This window comes from Meles meles, chromosome 10, assembly GCF_922984935.1.
Source record: "Meles meles chromosome 10, mMelMel3.1 paternal haplotype, whole genome shotgun sequence".
In the NCBI taxonomy this organism is placed as follows: Eukaryota; Metazoa; Chordata; class Mammalia; order Carnivora; family Mustelidae; genus Meles; species Meles meles.
Genome location: NC_060075.1, coordinates 12,261,737 through 12,287,765, shown reverse-complemented (window position 1 = coordinate 12,287,765; position 26,029 = coordinate 12,261,737). Strand labels below are relative to the sequence as shown.

Below are 26,029 nucleotides of genomic sequence, written 5' to 3'. Positions count from 1 at the left end.
AAAACTGTCATTAAATTAGAAAGAAATGAGGATGTATGAAATAATAATGTAACCTAATCAATAGCTAATGTCTACCCATCTCCCAAAACACCAGGCATGGATACTTTTACAGTCCAATTTTGCAAATTGGTCAAATAATGGATAATTTCAATTTTGTACAACATATTCTAGAGAATAGAAAAAGGGAGCTCTCCAACACATTGTGTGAGCTATGGTGAACTGGAGCAGAGCTCCAGTCCTAGGCATGAGCTCCAGCTCATGTCCTAGGACCAGAGCCCTCGTCAGGAGAGTAGAGATGCCCGGTGCTGGCCTCTCCCTACCATGGGCTCCGTGATTTTATACACACTTGTTCTTTGTATCTTGGAAGCAATTCCAGGCACATAGGAAGATGTTTTATCCCTGAGTCTTTGCTTAGACTACTGTCATTTCCCAAGTAGATCTGTAGAACTGTCTCCTTCACCCACAGGCTCCATGGACGGGTCACCCAGACCTTCCAACACCCAGTCACAAGAAAGAGATGAGCAATAACACTTGAGTGAGAATAGTGAAACCGTAAAGCAGAGCCTTTTGACAACGTTCCAACAAGTCAACCAAATGTTTTTACTGTGTGCATTTGAGTGGCCTTCCCAGTTAGGGGGGACTCGGCTGTGTTTTCTTGAGCAAGCAGTGGAGACACAGAGCCGCAATCATCCTCCCTGACCCCAGCACCTTGCTCCCACCCACCCAGTCCTCTCTGCTCTCATTCTCTCTCTGAAGGAAAGGATGATTGTAACTCCAGTGAACCCACTGATAAAAGTGGGCAGACGGGGCACCTGGGTGGCTCAGTGGGTTAAGCTTCTGCCTTCGGCTCAGGTCATGATCTCAGGGTCCTGGGATCAAGCCCCACATCAGGCTCTCTGCTCGGCAGGGAGCCTGCTTCCTCCTCTCTCTCTGCCTGCCTCTCCGCCTACTTGTGATCTCTGTCTGGCAAATAAATAAATAAAATCTTAAAAAAAAAGTGGGCAGATGTTAATGGCTGAGAACAATGAGAAGTTCTGCTCACAGTCAAAGGGAGAATTAAATTAACTATAACACAGCTTCTTAGGTTTCTTACCATGATATTATTCCATGTTATATACCAGTGTTGAAGGTCAATGAGGTTGAATCTTCTTCCACAGATAAGCTAGAAGGAACCCAATTTGTAATATCTGGTGACTTATTATGGCATGAGGCTCTTCTGTGGGCTGGGGGCACCTAATGTTACACAAAGACTAGTGAACACGGGAAGAAGACAGTGTTTGACCTGCAGAATGAAGAGGAGCTGCCAGATCAGATAGCTTCCCAGGGCATCTCTTCATCCCTGTATCTCTCAATAAGTCGGTGCATTCGAGAGACTTCTAGGGTGAAATCGAGACCCACCCCCCACCCCAGGGCCCACCCTTGCCTACAAAATGGATGTTGAGTGTGTGTCACTGAGAGAATGGAAGGGATGGTGATAGAATAGTTGAGATCCTGACTTGCAGATGAGACAATGGATTCCCTTTTAGTCCCTTGCATTAAAGGTACTGTTGACACATCTCCGTGGTGATGACCCGCAGACAGAGGCGTGATGGGTGAAGGAGAAGGTAACACAGTGTGAGGCCACTGCCTCCGGACGGTACTGGAGCTGAAAGGGACAACCCATGCATTGACTTCGTTAAGAAAGGAGCTTATAAATACTTAAATTAGTCATCCACATATGTTATAACATAAATTGTGTCCCCTGAGGTTGGGGGAATTGATAGAGGTAGTGATGTCACTGTGAGAACTGCCTTGTGCAGGCAAGGGACCTCCCTCCTTCTCGGCTCATGCTCACGAGAACCTCCATCTGGTGAACCGCCCACCCCAGCCCTGACTCCACCATGGACCCCAGGCTCCTCTGCTGGGTGACCCTCTGTCTCCTGGGGCAAGGTGAGTCCTCAGAACACCAAGCGGTTTCAGCGAATGCTTGTGTGTGAGTGTGAGCGATGATTACGTGCCAGGAGGACAATCCGTTTCTCCTGACTGCGCCCGACTTCTGTCTCCACAGGTCACGCAGGACCCGGAGTCTCTCAGTTCCCCAGGCACAGGGTCACAAAGAGGGGCCAAAATGTAACTCTCAGTTGTGATCCCATTTCTGGTCATGCTGTCCTTTATTGGTACCGACAGACCATAGGGAAAGGCCCGGAGTTTTTGGTTTACTTCCAAAACGAGAACCCAGTGGACAAATCAGGGATGACCAATGATCGACTCTCTGCCAAGAGGTCTCAGGGGACCAACTCCACTCTGCGGATCCAGCGTGCAGAGCAGGGGGACTCAGCTGTGTACCTCTGTGCCAGCAGTCCCACCACAGTGGGGCACAGTCACCTCCTTGCTCCTCACAAACCTCAGACTCCTCTCCCCTTGCTGCAGCTGGAGCTCCTAAACTCTCTGCCCTGTGCTCTTCATTCCCCGATGGACAAGAAGTAGATTTGGACATCAGCTGTCCTTTGGGTAGAAAGAGACTCTAGATAAACTCCCGAAATGAATATAAATGTTGGTGGATGAAACCATTCTGACTCATTGGGTTCCAGGAGTCCCAGAGCCAGAGTACAGCTACAAGCCCAGGACTGTTGGTCGGGGGCACAAGGGGTCTGCTATAGAACCTGAGGCTTCTGTTAGCAGACACACCTCCTCGTCTGCACAGATTTGTGGCCGGGCATGTGGAAAGATCCTGACCACCTTCTTGGGCACATTCTTTTCCTCTAAAGCCTCTTCTGTCCCTGAAACATTGAAACCTTCAGCAACAGATTAGCAGCCTGTCTTCCTGTTGGAAGTACAAGTCTTCACTGCTTTTGCGGTGGTGGAGGGACCAGTCCCATAACAACGATAAGACCTCACTTCCTCTGCCCAGTTTGGGAGGCTCCCTGTCTCTGTTGGCTGTCACTTTTCCAGCACTGTGGGTCCTGGCAGTGAGCTCACAGCACTTGAACAGGCTTCCCCAGCCTCACCTACCCTGATGCCCTGAGTCACTCTGAGATTCCTAGAGATGGTGTGTTTTCTTCGATACCCAAGCCTTCTGAGTTGAAATTATTTCCTCAAATTCTTTAATTTGAGAAGACAGGGTATTTTCTTTATAATAATGCCCCTATTCCTTTTTACTTGTTTTATTTGCTACATTATATATTGTTATATTGTTACCTGCTATAAATATAAATAATTATGCAGTAATAACATCTTCCACTGGCATGTGTGAAGCTATGGATTGGGTCTATGAAATCTAAAGTCATGCTCTGGGTTCATAGGATCATGGATCATGGGTTTCTAGGTGTCCTGAGGAGATAGCCCAGGACTCCTAGACTGGGACAGAATGTCACAGACTTAGCGATGACGGAGGTGTCCCAAGCCTTGCATAGACGGCAAGGGGGTTATGGTCACCCCAGATCTACTCAGAATTGTGGTAGCTCAGGATACCAAATTTCTTTCCCCAGAGAATGAGCGTCCTTGGAAGGTAGTTTTCCTGGTCTTATTTTTTCCCCTATTTATTTGTTGATTTATTTATTTTTAGAACAGGAGAGAGAGAATCTTAAGCAAGCTCCACTCCTAGCATGGAGCCCAAAGCAGGGCTTGATCCCAGGACCTGAGATCATGACCTGAGCCAAAATCAAGAGTCAGACGCTTAAACGATTAAGCCACCCAGGTACCCTGGTCTTATTTTAATTGTGGTATCAGCAAAGCACTGTTTGCTCTGCTGCCCTGTGTCTGTGGGAATGAGAAAGTCTAGAACATAGTTAGGAGTTCCTTATCTTTGGAATGGCATTCTGGGGACTTCCTCCCTAGACCCTGTCTCCAATTTTGCTGCCTTTCTCCACACAAACCTGGCAGATTCAGCTTCCTTATAATACTCTTCCCTCCCTGCTGCCTAAATGAGCAGATATACGTTGTACGACAATCCTTGCTTATTTTAATTCCATCCATCCTTATTTTTCCCATTAGCTATTGCATCCTCCTTGATTGCATATTATCTTATAAGATGTCTTGTATTTTTCTTATATTCTGATTTTACTTTTTATTGACACACACTGACCCCATCTTGAAGGTAATCTCATTGTATCCCTAGTCTTCTGTGGATCTGTATTTTGGAGGGGCCCTTTGGTGGTGGAAGGGGCATTTTTTTGTTTATTTCTAGTAACAGAGATAAAAGAACCTCCTTACACTTCAATCTTTTGTATTTTTCTTCCTATTCTTGACTAAATACCATTTTCTTCCATTCCTCCCATTCTGTCCTTCTCCCTTTCAGGAGATAGCTTTTTTTTTTTTTTTTTTTTTTTTTTTTTTTTTTTTAAATATTTTATTTATTTATTTGACAGAGAGAGAGATCACAAGTAGGCAGAGAGGCAGGCAGAGAGAGAGGAGGAAGCAGGCTCCCTGCGGAGCAGAGAGCCCGATGCGGGGCTCGATCCCAGGACCCTGAGATCATGACCTGAGCCGAAGGCAGTGGCTTAATCCACTGAGCCACCCAGGCGCCCCTCAGGAGATAGCTTTAAAGGAGATTTCATTTAGGCTTAACTGCCAGATATGTGATAGCTGTTTGGTAAGAGGGTGGGAGATTAAGCATGGTAGCTCAAAGGAATAGAGTCAGGATTAGGCACTGGTCTTCGGATTAGGGTTTCAGGAAGCTGAGCATAAAATTTGCAGGATGCTGCTTCTGGGATCCTCTCCCCGCTGACTCTGCAGCACTTCCCAGCGTCCCTTGGGCCACTGCAGAAGAGGCGATGGTGAAACTTCAGTCATTGGCCACAAGATGGCACTGGGACGCCACTGACATCAAAGGGGCTCTCAGGGACGTCTGGGAGACCAGCCAAGGAAAGGAAAGGGTTAAGAAAAACTTAGGCCTGGATCCAATATCAGGCAGATGTGGAAGAAGTTTTCAGTTATTGCTCGGCTACCTAGCTATGGAAGAGGTGGGAGGTCCCTCTAAACCCTAATGAGCTCCACAGTTGAAGGATTTGGGCAAGGCAGCCTTGATGCCAGGGGCAGGTGCAGAGGAGCAACTGTCTCAGAGGAATATGGGAAACCGAGGGGGTGTGGTGTACCCTAAACTCGGTGCACCACAGCCACACCCCATCTCCCCTGCACGCCTTGCTAAAGAATGTCTAGGAGAGGAGTAGCTGACCCTACTTGAGTTGAGTCAGAAGGGACCCTGGGCCAGGCAATCTGCAGGGGTGGGACGCAGTGACATCCCAGGGAGACGCATTTGTCCATCGGAGAAGGACAAGCTCCCTTTCTCCGTCCTGTGGATGAAAGGATTTAGCTGGGACAGCTCTCTTCTTGCCCTGCCTCTACCATGAACCTCAACCTCTTTTGTGTGACTCTTTGGCTCCTGGGAACAGGTGAGTTCTGGACTCAGCTGGAAATCTGTGCCAAGGTTTTGAGAAATCCCAGCTCCAAGCCTTTCCCTTTCTTTTGCAGATGCAGTTTACTCCTTAAGCCTTGCCTTCCCCTCTGTCTGCCTCTGCAACAGGTCCCATGGATGCTGAGATCACCCAGACACCAAGATACGGCATTATACAAGCAGGAACCGAAAAGACCCTGGAGTGTTCTCAGGATATGAACCATTTTGCAATGTTCTGGTATCGACAAGACCCAGGACAGGGGCTGAGGCTGATCTATTATTCAAGTGGCAGCCCAAGCACTACCAAAGGGGATGTTGCCGAAGGGTACAGCGTCTCCCGAAAGAAGCAGGAGTATTTCCCCCTGACCCTGGAGTCTGCCAGCACCAACCAGGCCTCTGTGTACCTCTGTGCCAGCAGTAAATCCACAGCGTGGCTCAGCCAGCTGCTCTCTGCACAAAAAGCTCAGCTGCAAGCATGGAGACTCCTTCCTGAGGCCCCGCCTCATGATGAGGGAAAAACTGCCCTTTCTGAGGCTTTTACCCAACGCTGAGCAGGCTGGCCCTCAGTGTGAACTGTGCTCCGTCATGTGCGAGGGGGAGAGCTCCTAATGTTATTCCATGCAATCTGGAATATTCTGGTAATTGAGTAAAACAGAGGATCAAGTAGCATCTCACATGAAATTAATATTTCACTTTCTTCTCAATAAACAGGAACAAAGCAGAAAGCAGCTGAGCAGTTTTAAACTCCCTGAATGGTCTGGGATTCTCCAGATTTAAAACTATTACAGAAAGTTGCCTTGGGGTCAAAATTTTTGCATACTCTGCAAAAATTCTCTGGAGGAAAACAAACAAACAAACAAAAACTCTTACTAACTAGTTATAAAACACACAAGTAGTGGCGCCTGGGTGGCTCAGTGGGTTAAAGCCTCTGACTTCAGCTCAGGTCATGATCTCAAGTTCCTGGGATCGAGCCCCGCATCGGGCTCTCTGCTCAGTGGGGAGCCTGCTTCCTCCTCTCTCTCTGCCTGCCTCTCTGCCTACTTGTGATCTCTCTCTCTCTCTGTCAAATAAATAAATAAAATCTTAAAAAAAAACCCACACACACAAGTAAACAAGCCACTTAACAAAATTAGTAGATGCATCAAACAGCAGCATTACAGTCCCCCAAAGGGACTACAGACTAAGACTCTACCTGTGGCTGTAGGGCAGTGGTTTGAGTCTTCTGAGGCTCACGGAGGTAGCTTAAGGAAGGGACCGATTTCTCACCACCCCTTTGGCTTGGTGGGAGATTCATGAGCTCCTTGGGTTTTTCCTTGTAAAACATTACAAAAAGATATTGGACAATAATTTTACTCTCCCCACAGCCCATTTCCCTCCTTGGCTCCTTACAGGTGGAGTCTGAACCCCAAATCAACATTGCCTGGCTTGGGATCCATTAACTCCAAGACTGGGCTTCCATAGTTGGATTTTACAGGAAGTGCAGACACCATGAGGCGCACACCCCTGGTCACATGCTCCCTGTGTACACCCCTGAGCCTGTGAGGGTGCTGCTGGTTCCCCCAGGACCTGCTTGCAGAGAGAGGTCCAGGCTGCTTGCCTGGAAAAGTAATCAATCCACAGACTGGCCAAGCTGCTGAAAGCCTAATGAGATGCTGAATGGTGAAACTGATAATGACCAGTTTTCCAAACCATAGAGTTTACAACAGTTCAGGATTCATAAAATAACCTCTAAAATGCTGGAGGAGGGTTTTTTTGTTTTGTTTTGTTTTGTTTTACATTTTTGACCCTCAAAAACTCAGCCATTGATCCTCAGCTACTTCGTAGCAAACGTATTAGTCTAGTTTATTTTGATGCCAAATTTGGGTGCTCTATGTTTCAGTCTCCAGGAACATGTCACATTTCTCAGTGTTTCACGTATGTGAGTGTCCTTGTCTTCTCTTACTTGTGTGTAGTTCATCACACAATTGGGCCATGGGGAATGCAAGCATAAAATTATGTATATCTCCCATCTTTTAGGAAATTCGCTGACATGCTTAAGTAACAGCTTATTAAAGTATAATTAGTAGAGAGTAAAAAGACTCAAATTATTACATGATACATGGATGGCTTGGTAAATTTTGATGAATGTCTACACTGGTTTTGATGTACCAAAATCAAGATAAAGAACATTTCCATCACCCAAGAAAGTTTCCTTGTGCGCATTTCCAATCAATTTCTTTCCCAGAGCTAAGCACTTTTCTGATTTTTTATCACCCCATTTTGTTTATACTTGAACTTCTTGGGAAAGAATTTCAATCTAAAATGGAACCAGGAGGATATAAAATGGAAAATCTCATGCATGTGCCTTCAGAAAAACAAAATGTAAGGACTGAGAGATTGATTTCCCATAAATGCCTGAGTCATAGAAAACTGACAATGTTGGAATTTTCTTAAATAATAGGGAGTTGGTCCAGGGTTACCTCCTATCACTCTTGGGAAATTTTTGCTTATAATTTCCAGAGGCATAATTAAGAAATGACCCAGGTCATGTTAGTCTTGCAAAATAAGCTGAATTAAGCTTTGTATGTCCGACTAGATGAGTTTTGTCTGCATTTTCAAAGCTCATCTCCCTTTGTATTTGATTTTAACAGACCTAACGGAGCTTTCTGCTGTCTCTATCCTCTGCCCATGAGAACAGCCCACTGCAAACCTCCATGGTCTCTCCTGGAGCATGATACCGTCTGTGTATCCTGAAGTGGGCTTCCTCACCTATTTCCAAAAAACTCATCTTTTTGACAGTTCTGAGCCTGACATTCATATAAAGGGAACCATATAGTCAACGCTCTTGTTCAATTGATTTCTTTTTCTCAAAAATTAATATTTTTGAAATGTACTCATGTTGTTGGGTTTATTTGTAGTTTATTCTTATTACTGTGTGGTATTCCACTGCATTAATATACCGGGATTTGTTTATCCATTCACCTATGAATGGATATCTGGGTTGTACCAGGCTTCAACGATTATGGATAAAGCTCTTCTGAACATTCTTGTACAAGTAATTGTAGCTAAATGCATTTATTTCTTTCAGGTGTAGGCATAAAAGTGAAATTGCTGATTTGTAGGGTAGATGCATGTTTGACTTCATTAGAAACAGTTGAACAGGTTTTCAGACTGGCCAATTTACAATACTGAGGGAGGGAGGGTTCCCCTGGCTCCCCATTCTCACCAGCATTTGATGACCTCCGTCTTTTTGTTGTTGGCCATTTTATGGGGAGTGCAGTGGGATCTCGTTTGCATTTCACCAATGAGTAATGATGTTTGCTTTTTGGCCATTGCCGTCTTCCTGTTTTCTCTTGTAAAGTGCCTGCTTTTATACTTGTTCATTTTTAAGAAAATGGATTGTCTTTGTACCATTGCTTCATAAGGCATATTTTTATGTTCTAGATAGGAGTCTTTGGACCATTAAACATGCCGAGTTTCTTTTCCCACGGTGGTTTGCCTATGAGCTTTCCTTACGTTGCCTTTGGATGAGCTGAAATTTAACATGTTTGTTAAGTCTTATTTATTGGGGTGCCTGGGTGGCTCAGTGGGTTAAAGCCTCTGCCTTGGGCTCAGGTCATGATCCCAGGGTCCCACGTCGGGCTCTCTGCTCAGCAGGGAGCCTGCTTTCTCCTCTCTCTCTCTCTCTGCCTGCCTCTCTGCCTACTTGTGATCTCTGTCTGTCAAATAAATAGACAAAATCTTTTTTAAAAAGTCTCATTTATCATTTTTTCTTTCACATTATGTGTCTTTTGCATGCTCTCTAAAGCATGTTTGCTCAAGCTCAAGATGAGTCTTTCTTTTCTAGTTCTTGCTCTGCTCTCCTGTGGCAACCCCATTCCTTCCTCTTGCTCGTGAGCTGAAAATGCTTCCCCTCCAAAATCACAAATTAATCATCCCACTATCTGCCCAAACCTTCCTATCCCCGCCACCTGTTCCTTGACTCTATTGGGATCTCCTTTCCATTGGTAACCATTCTTTGTTCGAATTCCACACTAAGGTCCTTCTACATTTTTATGAGCTTGCACTAGGGTAGACTCAATGATTTTACATTCTTTTGACACAGCCATACAAACCATCTTCATTCTTTCACCAGGATCTTAGGTTGCCCTTACACTGCAGACACCACGCCAGAAGGAGTGCATTGATGTCTCTTGTTCCGAGCAACGCCTGAGCCCTGTCCCAATGAGCCACGTGCCTGCACCAGCTAGCATCATGAGAAACTGATGATTACTAACCCTATATGCCTTTACATCCCTGCTTTGAGATTCCAGTGCTCTTGTTAGCTTCCAAACACTTAAACTATTTCTAATATTTAAAACTTTTCTCATTCACCTTGAAATTTACCTGTTTCCCTTCTTGCTGCTGAAATCAAAGGAGATTGTTGCAGCCAAGGGCAGTGCACAGTGAGAGGCACAACCCCTGGGAGGGGGGGTTTGGAGTGAGAGTCCCGAAGAGGGATCTGCATGGAACATCGGGTTGCCCACCATGGAGGTGAGGCGAGTGCCCTGACTTGAACTTCACTAGGTGACAGGGGGTAAGGAGTATAATCTTCCTGCATCTTCTTTAGAGTCTTTGTCCCCAAGTCACACTGTTTATTTTCACCTTCATATTTCTCTACACTTCTGCTGACTATCTCAGCAATGCTAATTGCAGACTGTTAGGGCTTTTGTTACTGCTAATTGCAGAATGTTAGAACTTCTGTTACTGCTAATTGCAGAATGTTTGGGCTTTTGTTCCTTTTTTAAAATCAAAATACAGTCTCCATGCCTCATTTTCCCTTGCTATGTCTAGGAGTACACAGGTGTGGCAAGGAAAGAGAAGCCAGAAGGCAGGGAAGGGAAGAAGCCTTCTATGACTGGCATAAGCGGGTGGTTCTTATTCCCTGAGACAACTGGACTGGGAGGATGAGAAGTGGGAGTCCCTGGGCACTCGAACCCTGTGGCTAAGGGACACTGCTGCTTTGAGCAGGGGGCGGGGGGGGGGGGGAGTAGGGACTATGAAACATGACCTGGAGAAGGAAGCCGAGGGAACAGATCTTGCAAACCAGGACAGCTGGTGACCCTGCCTTCTTGCTCCTGCCATTTCTCCCAGGAGCTACACTCAACTGCAAGGTAGAGGGAAAAGGACCCCACTTAATATCATCCACAGAGGTTAGCCTCTCGGGACAGGGCGGATCTGGAGGGCTAGACTTAAACTATCCAGAACATTATACCTGGTCTGGGCTTGAGGGTGGGAAATCCTGAGTTGGTTAAGCCTGTGCTGTAAGCCGATAAAGTCCTGGAATGGTTTCTGGGGAATCTGTACTCCTAGTAATTCATAAGCAATCCAGGCCCCTTTGGATCTGATCAGATGGACTGAATCTTGGTGATTCTGCAGCACGAGCAGTCAGGGTGGGTGTGTGCATGCTGCCGGGGAAAGGAAAACGTAATGACAAAGTTTGTTGTGAACCTAACATCTGAAAGGGGATTGGAGGACACGCAGGCAGAGTGGGAACGGGGTTTAGTCACAGCCCCTCACCCCAGCCAATGCACTGGTGGGTGGGAGAGCTCCAGCACAATTAGAGGTGGGGAGGGTGGGAGGTAAAGGGGTATCCTAGTGGTGGGGGAGAGCGGGGTGGTGGGCAGGTGCCGCAGAGGAGGCTGGCCTCAGAGACACATCTGGGCAGCTGCGTGGGCCTGGACTTTGCCGGAAGCCAGCCCTCCTACCTGCAGACGGGAAGGGAGTCTGGGGTTCAGGGCTGCACTTTCTGTGGGGTGATGCCAATAGGGCAGTGCCATCCCAGAATAACCTTCCAGCCAGGAAGAGCAAACGTGAGAGCTCAGATCTTACCCAAGAGGACCAGAACCCTGAGCACCAGAGGCACAGTGCTGCCCACCTCTCCGTGCCTTGGGCTCCAGGCTTCTCTGCTGGCTGAGGCTTTGTCACCCATGGGCAGGTCAGTCCAGCGGGCAAGGACAGCATTGATCTTTGGAGCTTGCTGACTCCTCAGTCCTCTACTTTACTATCTGGGTAAGTCACCAGGCTCTCCCCTGTTCATTTTGTGTCTGCATTCCATGGGACCAGTGAAGGCTAGAGTCACCCGAACTCCAAGACGCCTGATCAAAGCAAAAGGAAAGCAAGTGACTCTGAGATGTTCCCCTATCTCTGAGCAGCCCAGTGTACCTTGGTATCATGAGGCCCCGGGTCAGGGCCCCCCAGGTCCTCTTAGAGTTTTATGAAGGTATGCAAAGAGCAAAAGGAAACTTCTCGGATCGATTCTCGGGGCAACAGTTCAGTGACTATGACTCTGAGCTGTGCGTGAACTCCTGAGGACCATTGTACTCGGCTGTGCCTCTCTGCACCAGCTGTTTGGCACAGTCCTGTGGGGTCACCAGCATTCTGTCCACAAACCTACCAGCCTTGCTCTAACAGTGAGAGAGCAGGCAGGCTCCCACTGATGTTTCTCTCCTAAAAGGGAGGTGTTCAGTTTTTTCAGACATTTCCTGTCCTCCTGAGCTTGGAGTACTGTCCACTAGCAGAAGCCAGGCTCACAGGCATGGCCTGGGTGTTTCCACATCTGTCCCCACACTGAGTGTCTCCACGTCTGTGCCCTCACCACCCGGTGCCTGTCAAGTCCTGGGTGACACCAACATAGGAGTGGCAACCAGCCCCCTGGGTGTGCTAGATTCTTTGTAGATATTGTATGTTTTAACACTTTGCAACAATCACCCCAATCAAATAGTCCTATACCCTCTTTGTAGGTGAAAAAACATAGGGACAGTCAGTCAATTCCTCAGGGTCTCGTGGTCTAGTAGAAGCAGAACCCGGAAACAAATTCATGTTTCCCAAGTCCAAGCTTCCCCCATGTGTCCTTCCCCCATCAGTAGCCTGGGCAACCGGGCTGGTCAGGGGAGGCTGGGACTCCCCAGGCCATCCTGCGTCCAGCTGGGTGGCAGTGGAAAGTTTGTGGACCATCATGACCTCTTCCTATGACAACTGTGGGGAACATATAATTCCACACTGAATCGTCATCCTCTGCTCCCATCCCTCACATCTTTTCCTAATCTGTAACTTAACGTTTTCACTTTTACGGTGTGCTTTGCTGTACAAGTTTCATGTAATGCAACTGAAATTGTGGTGTTCTATGTGTCTCAACGAAACAAATTCCCCCTTAAATGAATGTCTAAATGAATGCCTTCATTTATTCCAGCTAAATTAAAATTTTATTTTTCGCAAGAAAGAGTCAGTGTACCTGGGATATCTTTCCACGTGAGGAATGGAGTAGAGATCTAGGAATAAGAAGAAGGGACCTATGTCTGGGGCGGAAGAGACGGCCTGTGGAAAAGATTCCAGGGGAGGGAAAGAACATGACGCATACAAGGAAATAAGGTGCACGAGTGTGGCTGGGTCAGACAGAGCGGGGGGTACTGTGTGTCGACGGAGAGACAGGGGAGTGCAAATATTATAGGACCTTGAGGCGCTACTGCCTCACAGAGGAAAGGCAGCCAGGAGCAGAGACTGTATCAGTGAAGGTCTATGACCGGATATGGAGGGTGGGGAAGGTAGACGGTGAGATAAGGCGTGGGTGAAGGGGTCACTGTCTGGCTCTACTGAGAGCCAAGTCTTACTTCCCCAATACCCAAACTGGAGAAATGTCCCCTGCTTCCCCTGTTCTGCCCTGACTCTGCATGGCCGCCAGGCTCCTCTGCTGTGTGGCCCTTTGTCTCCTGGGGCAGGGGATCCCCCTCCCCCGCAAAGCCCTTTCCTGGGCACACTAAGCCCTATCCTAAGACTTTACCGTGTGTCTACCCTAGCAGGATCCCTCTTTGGCACTGTCTCCAGCTCTGGCTTCTCTCAGTCACAGACGGGATGCTGGAACTATCCAGACCCCAAGAGAACAAGAACAGGACAGAGGGGGACATTGAGATGCTCGTGACTGTTGTCCATGGCCAGACATGTACAGACATCAACAGGACCCCAAACCGGACTAAGCCGATAGAGTACCACTTGCACAAAGAAGAAATACCCCATGGGTCTGTGACTTTCTGTCGTAGCCGAAGATGCCGTCCTCTTGTCTGACAGTGTGTCCCTGACCTCTGTGTCCTCTCATTCCAGCCGGCACCCCAGAGTCACCTCCCCTGCACAGACAGGCCACCAGAAAACGGGCTTGGGCTTGTCCCTGGTGAGGGAGGACGCCGTCCCAGGGCATCCTGTCCTGGACTCCCCAGCATGGGGACCCAGCCTCCTCTTCTGGAGCCCTTCTTCTGGAGCTTTCACAGAGCCCTTCTGTCGCTCTGCCATCCGAGCTGTCACAGCTCTGGACTTCAGAGCCATTCCGCTTACCCTGGTGCTTCCAGAAAGGGAAGACCATTTGAAATCCAATGCTCTTTTTGTTTTTTTTTTTCTCCTGAAAATTTTATATATTTATCTGAGAGAGAGAGAAAGAGAGAGAGAGAGAGCAAGAGAGAGAGAGCATAAGCAAGGGGAAAGACAGAAGGAGAAGCAGACTCCCTGGTGAGCAGGGAGCCCACGTAGGGCTCTATCCCAGGACCCCGGGATTGTGACCTCAGCCAAAGGCAGCCGCCTAACTGACTGAGCCCCCAGGTGCCCCTGAAATCCAACACCCTTGACGCCACAGGTCTAGATCCCTGTTCTCACTAGCCTTGGATGAGTCCATCTGCCCCAGGACATTTTCATCTCAGCCAGAGACTTTGTTCCCACCTATCCACTCCTGGCTGTCCTTCTGCACCCCGTTTGCTCTTATTTCTGCCTCCACCACACCAGCCTCAGCTCTCGTCATCCCCCACCGGAGTCACCTTCCTCCCCAGTGGAAGGCTGTTCTTCCTGCGTCAACACAGGTCTCTCATTCGCGTCCTCCTTCTGCAGCTGTCCTGTTGGCGAGTGCCCGCACAGGGGAGCACTGCTCATGGGATGACTGGGTCAGTCTCAGTACCCCAGGTGCTCAAATCTTCCAGTACTCAGCGATCATTGTACATGACCCCATTTACTGGAAAGCCTCTCACTCTCTAAACTGTAAACCTCAGCTGTGTGGGGAGCCTGGATGTCTTTAACCCCTTGTTCTCCTCAGTGCCAACAGCAGAAGGAAGACCATGCAGGTACCTGCTGAGGCCACGCTAGAGGTTCCATTTTTAGAGAGAGTCTATGTATGAGTCCTTGAAGAATTTTAAGAGTCCTTCAGGGTGGAAATATCAAACGGATGCCCAGAATGGCCCAAGGACAGACTGAAACCCCAGTTTTGCCTGAATGATTCACATCAATGCTTTGAAGACTAATGCAGTTTCGTCTCCTGAGGCAGAGAAGACCAGAAATAGACTACTTATTTCAGGGTCCAACCTTACAAAGACTGGAGCCAGAATATCTTCCCTGGGGACAGCAGCTCTTCCCACTCGTTTGCAAAAATCTTATTTGAAGAGGCTGTGACCTGTTGACGAACCCTGGGATCACATCACAATCAGCGTGGTAATAATGTTGCTGCTTGAATTAGGAACAAGAAGACAGGTACCTCTAGCCCTGGAAACATGTACTTATTTTTGCTGAGTTTGGAAATACAGGCACTAGAAGGCGCTCATGTCCCTTCTCTTTCAAATAAGGGAGCTTGTTCTGTAATGAGGAGTCAGGCAGGACCTCCACTCCCCAGCAGTGGAGGTCGGTCCCTCAGAGAGAGAAACCGTGTTTATTCATAGCACCCGCTAAAGGCAACATCAGACCTGCCCACCTCTCTGCCCCCCCCCCCCCCAGTGACAGGCCAGTCGTATGCACGTATTCAAAAAAGTAAAAATAAAAAAGGGGGGTGGTATTGCTAAGTGTTCCATGACCTGTGCCTTTCTGGACTTTGCCCGTTTAGACACCACACATCCGGAAACCCCACCAAGGGTCTGAATGTAAAGCTGTCATGTGGTTAAGCCATGTTTTTGTAATAAAAAAAAAATCAACAATGTACAAAGAAGAATGTTAAGCGTTAATAATCCTCTCCCCTCTCCAAACACACCTCCATCTGTCCCTGTCATAGGTGGGTAGCCAATATTAACGTTCTGGTGTGTTTCCTACCAACTCTTTTCTCTGGGGTCCTGCAAACCTGTCCACTGAAATACACCTGCAAAAAGTGGGACCACCTGTGCCCATCAGCTGCCATATGCACACTTCTCCCCCTTAATCTACTTTGCATTTCATTTGTCTGGCTTGGTGGACACAGACCTAACTTGCTTCTCTCTGATGCTTCATGTTGCACAAGGGAGTGACAGGTCCATGGACACTCGGTCATCTACCGTCTACCTTTCCTGACTGGTCTTAAGTGACGACACTTCTTCGAGCTCCCACGTTCTCCAGACTCTGGCTCCTGGGGGATGAGTACGGCTCTTCCATCACTCATAGGCTGGGAGGTCTGCGAGCTCCAGCCACGCCCCCTGACGTGACAAGACTGGGAGGAAGACAGGGGTGGGCACTTACTGCACCTACCAGGGACTATGCAATCTGCCCGTTACTCTTCGTAAGACCTTATGAAGTGGCCTTAATCCTGCTTTACAGAGGAGGCTCAGGCTCAGAAGGGTTGACGGCCTTTTACATGGACCCAGAGGTGATAAATGGTGGAACCTGATTACAGATGCCAGTCTGATGGTGTCTGTGTGGGAGGGGCAGCAACCACCGGGTCACAGGGAGGAAGGGGTTGTCCATCTTCAGACCACACACCAAGGTTAGGAGGGGGTGTGTGTGTCCCACAACCACGGGAGGGAAAGGCATCATGATACTGGCCGTGGAGAGGTCCTGGAGGCAGCTGGTCTGGAGGGAAATGCATCATGATACTGGCCGTGGAGAGGTCCTGGAGGCAGCTGGTCTGGTCGGTGGCCAGGCCCCCAGAGAGCTGAGCTTTGAGAAAATCATTCCTTCACGACATGCAGGCAGATAATGAGGGAAGGGAAATCTGTGAGAAGGGATTGTTAAAATGAGGGAAAGGGGAGAGGCAAGTAAGTGGTCCCTTCAAGCATGTAAAATGTACGGGAAAACGACAAATTCCAAGCTGATCCTGATTAGTTGGCCTGTTAAGTGGTTAGTAAATGGGGAAATGTACGTCGAAGGTGAAATTAACATGTCCACTCTCGTTTTCCTTGTGAAGGCTGGCCGTGCGGTGGGACAGCTGGAGTTAGGACTGAAGGTCGCAGTGGAAGTTGGACGGGGCACCCTAATAAACCCCCCAGTGCTGGAGGAGACTCCAGGGCCCAGAAGCAGGCCAGTTTCCCCACCTCACAGCTCAGAGGCATCTTATCTTGTTTTGGGAGGATTTGGGTATCATTCCTTATTGGAGAGGGGCTGCTGATAAGGTTTTGAAAGCTATGTCAGGAACACAAATGAGCAATCAAGTCACTAAGCAGACTTAAGGAGGCCAAGGATCAGTTTACCACCCCCCCCCATCTTTACTGCACACCTCTCACTAGAATAAAGGTGAAACGGTCTGACTCCTCGGAGGGGACGTTGGGAACACTTCTTTATTTTACTATTATTTTTTAATTTTTAAAGATTTATTTATTTGAGAGAGAAAGAAACATTTATTTTACTGTTTTTTTATTTTTAAAGATTTATTTATTTATTTGAGAGAGAGAGTAAGAGAGAAAGAGCACACATGACCGGGGTTGGGGGCAGAGGGACAGAATCTTCAAGCTGACCCTCCCTACCCCCACACTGAGTGAGGACCCCAATGCAGGCTCCATCCCACGACCCTGAGATCATGACCCGAGTTGCAATCTAGAGTCAGACACTCAACTGACTGAGCCACCCAGGTGCCCTTTATTTATTTAAGAAGTGACTTAGAAACACCAGAGGCACCATGATAAGTTGTTGAGGACAAAAAGCACTATGGAGATGAATGAATGGAGAGAAGGAATTCTGCTTTTCATCTCCAGAATTAATAGAAGATCCCAACTTAGATCAGTACCTGCCAGGGGCATCATGCCACCCCCTTGTAGGTCTGAACAGTGAATTCAAACTGCTTTCAGGACACAGGTGTGACTGCCTCTCCCCACACCCCCACGTGCCCTGTGCCCAAACCACAGATGTGACCAGGCAAACGCATGGTTGAGGTCAAATAGGAACACGCAAGGGGAGGTGAAAGGTCAGCATTCTATCCCTCAGGTTGGAAGTGCTGTTAACACGAAAGCTGAGAGAGTCTCTAAGAGACAGGGGACACCAGCCAGGTGCCGAGTGTGGGGCAGCTGAGCGTCCTGGTTCAGAGCGCTGACAGCCAGGACCTGACAGAATCCGTGATCACATCAAGTTAATTTCCAATGACCAGTGTTCATTCATTCTAAGCTTCACGACATTTTGTGTTTTAACACTTCTGAGTATGAGTGACAATCATTTTTTTCTTTCTTAATGGTCCACAGCAGAATGGTGCATCTCAGAGCGGCCGGCAGCTTAGATATAATCAAGTGAAAGCAGCAATCCTGAGGCTCAGTGATGTCACTGTGAGAACTGCCTTGTGCAGGCAAGGGACCTCCCTCCTTCTTGGCTCACGCTCACGAGAACCTCCATCTGGTGAACCGCCCACCCCAGCCCTGACTCCACCATGGACCCCAGGCTCCTCTGCTGGGTGACCCTCTGTCTCCTGGGGCAAGGTGAGTCCTCAGAACACCAAGCGGTTTCAGCGAATGCTTGTGTGTGAGTGTGAGCGATGATTACGTGCCAGGAGGACAATCCATTTCTCCTGACTGCGCCCGACTTCTGTCTCCACAGGTCACGCAGGACCCGGAGTCTCTCAGTTCCCCAGGCACAGGGTCACAAAGAGGGGCCAAAACGTAACTCTCAATTGTGATCCCATTTCTGGTCATATTAGCCTTTATTGGTACCAACAGACCATGGGGAAAGGCCCGGAATTTTTGATTTACTTCCAAAACAAGGACCCAGTGGACAAATCAGGGATGACCAATGATCGACTCTCTGCCGAGAGGTCTCAGGGGACCAGCTCCACTTTGCAGATCCAGCGTGCAGAGCAGGGGGACTCAGCTGTGTACCTCTGTGCCAGCAGTCCCACCACAGTGGGTCACAGTCACCTCCTTGCTCCTCACAAACCTCGTGTGCTCTCTTCTCCTAGCTCACAGGATCGCTGAACAAAGGAGGTGCCCTGTTCTTCCTCATCAGGGGTAATAAGAGCATTGGGGACTTCAGCTGTTCTTCTGATAGTAGAACGTCAGGAAATAACCTTCAAAATACCAGAACGTCTTTTGGCTTATAATAATTTTGGCTTATGTGCTTTTTGGATTCCTTTATACAGTTCAAGATTTTATAATTGGGATGGAATATCAGCGTTTATCTCAGGTATTGTGACATATGCTCTTGTAAAACTATGACGTTTTGGCACATTTATAATAAACTCCGGTTACTCCGTGTCCCTTATTCAGGCCACGCTATATGCCCAGGGATGGGCCCACCAATCTGGAACGCTGCTAAGGCCATTATGACCAGCCATAAAGATAAGTAAATTAGAATCCTTGCCACTGAGATCAATTAATCCAGAGCTACTGTCAGTCACAACCATGATACACATTCACCGAGGTTTGTATAAAATGGAACTCCCGCTGAGACGGGGCTAAAAGGAAGTGATTCAAAGGAGACCTGAATGATAGTTGCATCAGCCATTTGGGACTCTGACATTTTGCCATTTTATTTATTTTTTCAGCGTAACAGTATTCATTGTTTTTGCACCACACCCAGTGCTCCATGCAAAACGTGCCCTCCCTATTACCCACCACCTGTTCCCCCAACCTCCCACCCCCGACCCTTCAAAACCCTCAGGTTGTTTTTCAGAGTCCATAATCTCTTATGGTTCGCCTCCCCTTCCAATTTTTTTTTTTTATAAACATATAATGTATTTTTATCCCCAGGGGTACAGGTCTGTGAATCGACAGGTTTACACACTTCACAGCACTCACGACAGCACATACCATCCCCAATGTCCATAACCCCCTCCCGGGACTCTGACGTTTTGAAAGTAGTCACGCCAAATGACACTCACACCAGAGGTGAAGGAGGGATCCACTTGGCGTGCACACACACACACACGCATGCTTGTGCTCACACACGCACACACACATGCATACTCTGTGGGTCCCTCTTCCACTCTCTTTTTTTTTTTTAAAGATTTCATTTATTTATTTGACAGAGAGAGATCACAAGTAGGCAGAGAGGCAGGCAGAGAGAGAAGGGAAGCAGGCTCCCTGCTGAGCAGAGAGCCTGATGCGGGACTCGATCCCAGGACCCCGAGATCATGACCTGAGCTGAAGGCAGCGGCTTAACCCACTGAGCCACCCAGGCGCCCCCTCTTCCACTCTCTTAATGGTAGCTTTCGATACACAGAAATTCTTAGTCCAAAATCATTCCGTTTTTTCCCCCTTTTTGGTTTGCATTCTGTATTCTGGTGTCTAGAAAATATTTGCCTATTTCAAAATGATCGTGTTTTCTTAGATTTCCCTCTAACTTATTTGTATTTTACCCCTTTTACATACATGGATCTGCAGCTCAGGTGGAATTAATTCTTTGTATATGAAACGGGGAAGGAGTCAAGTTATGTTTTTGCACATGGTTTTCCAACTGACCCAGTACTCTTTGATGAAGAGTACTTTCCTCACCACTGTGTAATATCACTTGTCTGAAATCAGTCATTGTACATGTGTGGGTCTGTTTTCTTACGTCTCTCATCTGTTACGTTTGTCGGTCTTGTCTGTTCTCGCACAAATACCACACTGCCCTGTTCACTATAGCTTTATGATAGTTCTCGACATCTGGCAGTCTAATTCCCGTCAGCTTTGTTCCTTTTTATTAAGAGTTCTTCACCACGCTGGACTCTTTGTATTTTTCATGTATGTTTAGAAACAGCTCGTCCAGTTCTCCAGGAGAATATGCTGGCTAGGAATGTCTGCTTTTTGTTTCCAAGTAATGTAACCAAATCATGGAACAAAGTGAAGAATATAATAGAAGTAACAGAAACACCGAGCACATGAAAATGTAAAATACATAATTTTTGGCATCTAATCAGAGATTATCGGCGTGCAAAGAGACAGGGAAAGATGACCCATCATGGGGAGAAAAATCAGTGAAAAGAAACAAATCCCAATTTGACAAATTGGCAGGCAAAAGTATGAAAATAGTTGCTATAACTGTATCCTACATGTTCAAATTAACTAGAAATTCAAATCAAACTTCTGGAGATAAAAATATATTTCTGTGATGAAACACGCAATGGGTAGAATTAATACCAAATTAGACATTAAGGAAGAGAAGATGAATGATCTCAAAGGTGTAATAGTAAATGATTTCATAATGACACAGAGGGAGAAAGGGGCAATGGTGAGCTATGGGGGAACTTTAAGTAACCCGATGCTTAATGACCCAAAGGCAAGTTTTTAAAAATGTAAATGTCTTTAAAGGACAATTGGCTGTTTATGCCAAAATAATTCCAACATAGTGTGGGGTTTATAATATATGTTAAAGTAAAATGTATGACAGCGGTCACATAAAGACAGGGAGAGGATAATGGATGAGTGTCGTACCATTGGAAGGTTTTCATAATCTATGTAAGCTCACATAACATCACTTGAAGGTGGAATGTAGTAAGGCAGAGCTATATAGCACAAACCCTAGAGTCACAACTAAAATAATAAAACACAGAGTTCTAGCTAATAAGCCAACAAAAAGGATGAAAGGGAATTATTATTAAAATACCAATTAATCTACAAGAAGATGTTTAAAAAAGAATAAAAAACGAAGAAGAGACAGGACTAATAAAAACCGATAGCAGCATGGTAGACATGAAAGTAACCAGATCAATAACCACACCAAAGACAGTTTAAATGCCCTAATTAAAAAACAGAGATTGTGATATTAAATAAAAAAAATTATGTGCTACCTTTCAGAAATGCGCTATAAAGACTCAGAATATAAGAGGTAAAAGGATGGAAAAGGTGTACCATGCTAACTACTCACCCAAAGGAAGCTGGACAGCAGTATTAATATCAGACAAAGTAAATTTCAGGGCAGAGAATATCTTCTGGGATAAAGAAAGTCATATCCAAATGACAAAGGGGCCATCTCTTAAGAAGACATAATAATCATAAGTATTTATGCTTCAAAAAACAGAGCTTCAGGGCACCTGGGTGGCTCAGTTGGTTAAGTGACTGCCTTCGGCTCAGGTCATGATCCTGGAGTCCTGGGATGGAGTCCCACATCAGGCTCCCTGCTCGGCAGGGATTCTGCTTCTCCCTCTGACCTCTCTCCTCTCATGCTCTCTCTTTCTCATTCTCTCTCTCTCTCTCCCAAATAAAAAAATAAAATCTAAAAAAAAAATAAAATAAAAACAGAGCTTCAAAATACTGAAGTAAAATGGGTTGTACTGCAAGGAAGACTGGACAAATCCACCATTAAAACCATCGTTTTAATACTTCCTGGTAACAGACTGAACAAGTTAACACACACGCACAAGTCAGTAAGGCTACAAAGGGCATGACCAACACTATCGATCGACGTGACCTATTTGACGTTAGTGGAATATTTCACACAACAGCAGCAGGGTATGTGTTCTTTCCAGCTGCACGTGATTGTGTACCCAGATGGCCTACAGGCTCTGGGCTTGAAATTAGAATTAAGACATGTAAAAGCATCTAAGTCATACATAGTATATTCTTGACCATGGGACAAAGAATAAATTCAAAGGGAAATGACAAAGTGGTTTTAACAGCATAAAAATGAAGATATATCAAAATTGATAGGATGCCACTAAAGTCATAGGGAGGGAGAAAACTGAAGGCTAGGGAATCATCCCCCACTCATCCTGAGGCCAGCACAGCCACCACCAAAATCAGACAAAAGTACCGCAAGAGAACTACAGACCAATATCCCTCGTGAACACATGTTAATAATCCTCTTAAATTTTAATAGATGGAATGTAACATCTAAAAATGGTAACATAGCATGACCAAGAGGAGTTTATCTCAGTAACGTGCAGTCACTTTAACATTTAAAAAACTATCTATGTAACTTACTATATCAAATACTAAAAAAAAAAGAAAGGAAAATTATACAATCATCTCTATAGATTCTCAAAAAAACAGTTCAAAAATCCAACACCCGTTGCCGGGTGCTAAGAAACACTCTTAGCAAATAGGAAGTAATTGGAAGTAACTTTCTTCCCCTAATAAAGGGCATGTATAAAAAACCCTATAGTTAATAGGCCATTTTGCAGCTAGACTATGACAAATTAAAGATGCATGTCATAATCTCTAGATCAAACACTAAAAGTAGCACAAAGAGAGGAAAATAGTGTTTTCAACAAGTGGACTGGAAGAAATGTATATCCACGTGGAAAAAGAATGAATTTCAATCTTTGCATCTTACTCCATCAATCAAGAGTGGGCAAACTAATGCCCACAGCTCAAACATGACCTCTGCCTGCTTTTATATGGCTAATCATGGTCTTTACATTTTTAATGGTTGAAAAAATATAAAAAGAATGACATTTTGTGACATATGATAATTATATGAAACTCAGATATCTGTATCGGAATGGAAAGTTGGGTAGGTGCATGGCCAGGCTCTTTCCCGTCCATACTGCTTCTGGCTGCATTTGCATTACAATGGCAGACTGAGTGGTGGACTCAGAGACTGCCTTGTGCTCAACAAGGAAGCCAGGCACTATCTGGCCCCTTACAGAGAAAGTTTGCAGACCCTTGTCATAAAAAAATTATGACTTGGATCAACGTTCTCGATGATCTGTACATCTTCTGAACAATAAAGCTTCCGAAATAAAACAGCAAATTCTCCTCCTCACACTTGAAATGGGCAAAGATTTCTTGAAGACAAGGAAAGTTATCATCTGGAAAAAGTATATTTTTCTTTATCAAAAATTGAAAATTCTGTTCATCAAATGATATTAAGATGGATAGATGGCTATCTGAAAGAGGGCAGGTATCCATCATGTAAAGAATTCCTACAAATCAACAACAAAAAAGAAAATTCAATAAAAAAGAGCAAAAGATGTGAACAGGGTATTACTATGTATGTATTATATATACATATATATGAATAGGGTTTTAATATATATTATATATACATACATATATGGTACATGTAGTTCCCTCTTCGTGAGAGCGATGGGCTTATTTCACTAGCTGCTTACATTTTTGGGGGGCTGAAACTCCACAGTCAGCCTCTTCTAGGAATTACCTTTGCTTAAAGAGAACACTTTGCCCAGAGTCCTATCACTTCCCCACGGCAGCTGGCATCTGATGACTGGCTGGTATCTCCTTTCCTAGAACACTAACCGATGAGATTTAGAACTTGTATTCTTTTCTTGGAAAAATGTTTGCTTCATGGTTCCTTCATGAACACGTGCAAAGGGTGAGCTAGACATAGGTGGGCGTCGAATCACCCAGAGCTGGGCCCTGCAGAATCCTAGGGCCCAGACCTCTACCTGGCCTGCTTGGGCCACTTGAGGGCGCTGTGGCTCCACTGAGCTGGCCACTGATGGCAGCGCCTGGGAGAGGGAGGGTTAAGGAGAAACAGGTTTGCCTTGGTCCAGGCATCAAGGAGATTGCTGATCAATCAGAGTTAATGCTGACACCTGGAGGGCCCATCACAGTCTTCTCACATTAACTGATGCTCAGGTGTGTTTGCCACAACAGGGAGCTAGGAATTCCACGTTTCTTGGTGTAAAGACCTCTCTTGGAGCCTACATTGGTGCAGAGTGTGATGAGGCTTCCATGGGGCAGCCTGAATAACCCAAGTCAGGTGCAGAGAAAGGAGCACAGAGGAAAACAGAGAAGCTGTGGGGGATGGCCACCCAGCTCAGCGCAGCCCGCCCCAGCTGCCCGGGAAGCAGCTGGACAGAATGGAGGGGGGGTCTGCAGCAGGTGAGCCCGCCCGGAGGGTGCAGGGGTACAGGGTGGCTGCAGGAGCTGACAAGGACAGTGACATCAGAACGGTGACGTCACAGGCAAGCCCTTCGAACAGAGCTAAGGGAGGAAGACCAGAGCCCTGAGTCAGAAGATGTGCCGTCCTGTCCTGCCTGGGTCTGCCAGGGGCACCCAGCTGTTCTGTTGGGTGTCCCTCTGTCTCCTGGGGGCAGGTGAGTCCTAGCTCAGGTGGGACATCACTTGAACTGCTGCGGGAATCTCAAATTCCTTCCTAGACCAGGTCATCAGCAGCTATCTCCTCCCTCTACAGGTCCGGCGGGTGCCGAAATCATCCAGACGCCCAGACACCTAATCCGAGGCAGTGGGGGGAAGGCCGTGCTGAAATGCCAACCTGTCTCTGGGCATAGCAGTGTGCGATGGTACCAGCAGACCCCAGGGCAGGGCCCCAAGTTCCTCATTGAGTATGATGAACAGGAGCAGAGAGACAAAGGAAACATGCCCGAACGGTTCTTAGCTCAACAGTTCAGTAACTACAGCTCCCAGCTGAACCTGAGCTTGCTGGAGCTGGGAGACTCAGCCCAGTATCTCTGTGCCAGCAGCTAGACACAGCCCTGCAGCGTGACTGGCTTTCTGTACTCAAACTTGCCCGTTCCAGCTGAGGGTGTAAGAGGGAGAGGGAAGGGGGCCTCAGCCAAGTTCCAGGGATGCTTCTAGGTTTTTTTCTAACACTCTGCCTTGCTGAGCTCAGCCAGAGCACTCCTGAACATTGGGGACCCAGATTCACTGAATATTCTCGAAATTCCTGGCAGGAGCTCCTGCACTGTGCTAGGGTGTAGGTGTGCGGGATGTGTTTTAATGCAAGATAGACATGAGTATGAGCATTTCACAGATGAGGAAGCTCTCAGCATGCCATATTATAGATATGAAATGGTAGCTCATGGACTTTCGAAATATTTCCTATTTAAAGTCTCAGAGGTAGGAGTCAAATCTAGGTCGCTAGGTCTCTGAAATCAACATTTCCCTAAAATTGTATGGTGTTTCACCAATTAGATATAGCAGACCACTGTGTCTTCCATCCTTGGGGACCAGCAGAGCTGTGGTGGACAGGTCGCTCTCCATGGGGTGGGGTTACCATGGCTATCCCCTGCCCACTTCTAGAGCCAGCTTCAAGCCAGAGAATGTGTGTCTGTCCCACAGGTTCCATTACGATGGGGCCGGGGTATCCCCCAGCATAGGAGCTAAGGGACCAGGGGGTTTCCAGTCTCTCAGAGGATTCAGCCAAGGAAACAGGAGCCCTCTGGGAATCCCAGGAAAATGGGAGGTAATACAGGAACTAGTGCTTCTAAACCACTGGACATTCTGGAGGAGGGAGGGTCTGAGGAAGCTGCAGCTCTCTCTTACATCTAGCACCTTCCATCAGAAAAGCTGAAATTGCTGGGGTACCTGGGTGGCTCAGTGGGTTAAGCCTCTGCCTTCCGCTCAGGTCATGATCTCAGGGTCCTGGGATCAAACCCCACAGTGAGCTCTCTGCTCGGCAGGGGGTCTGCTTCCCCTTCTCTTTCTGCCTGCCTCTCTGTCTACTTGTGATCTCTCTCTCTCTGTCAAATAAATAAATAAATAAATAAATAATCTTAGAAAATAAAAAAAAAGAAAGGAAAAGCTGAAATTGCTACTTCTGGCCAGGCCAGTAACTGCAGAAAACAGCAGAGAGCCCACCGCTAGTAAATGTGTGGCATAACCATTT

At 46.8% G+C, this 26,029-nt stretch overlaps 2 gene segments (V, D, J or C); both read left to right on the top strand.

Moving 5' to 3' along the window:
* The window catches only part of LOC123951612, a 366,823-nt gene that overhangs the window by 185,811 nt on the left and 154,983 nt on the right, over positions 1–26,029 (top strand). The window contains 1 exon segment of the C gene segment in view: positions 9,917–9,926. Within this exon segment, the coding sequence occupies positions 9,917–9,926 (10 nt within the window).
* Positions 24,217–24,888, top strand: LOC123951616. The segment is given in 2 exon segments: positions 24,217–24,497; positions 24,596–24,888. Coding segments are annotated over 2 exon segments (372 nt in total).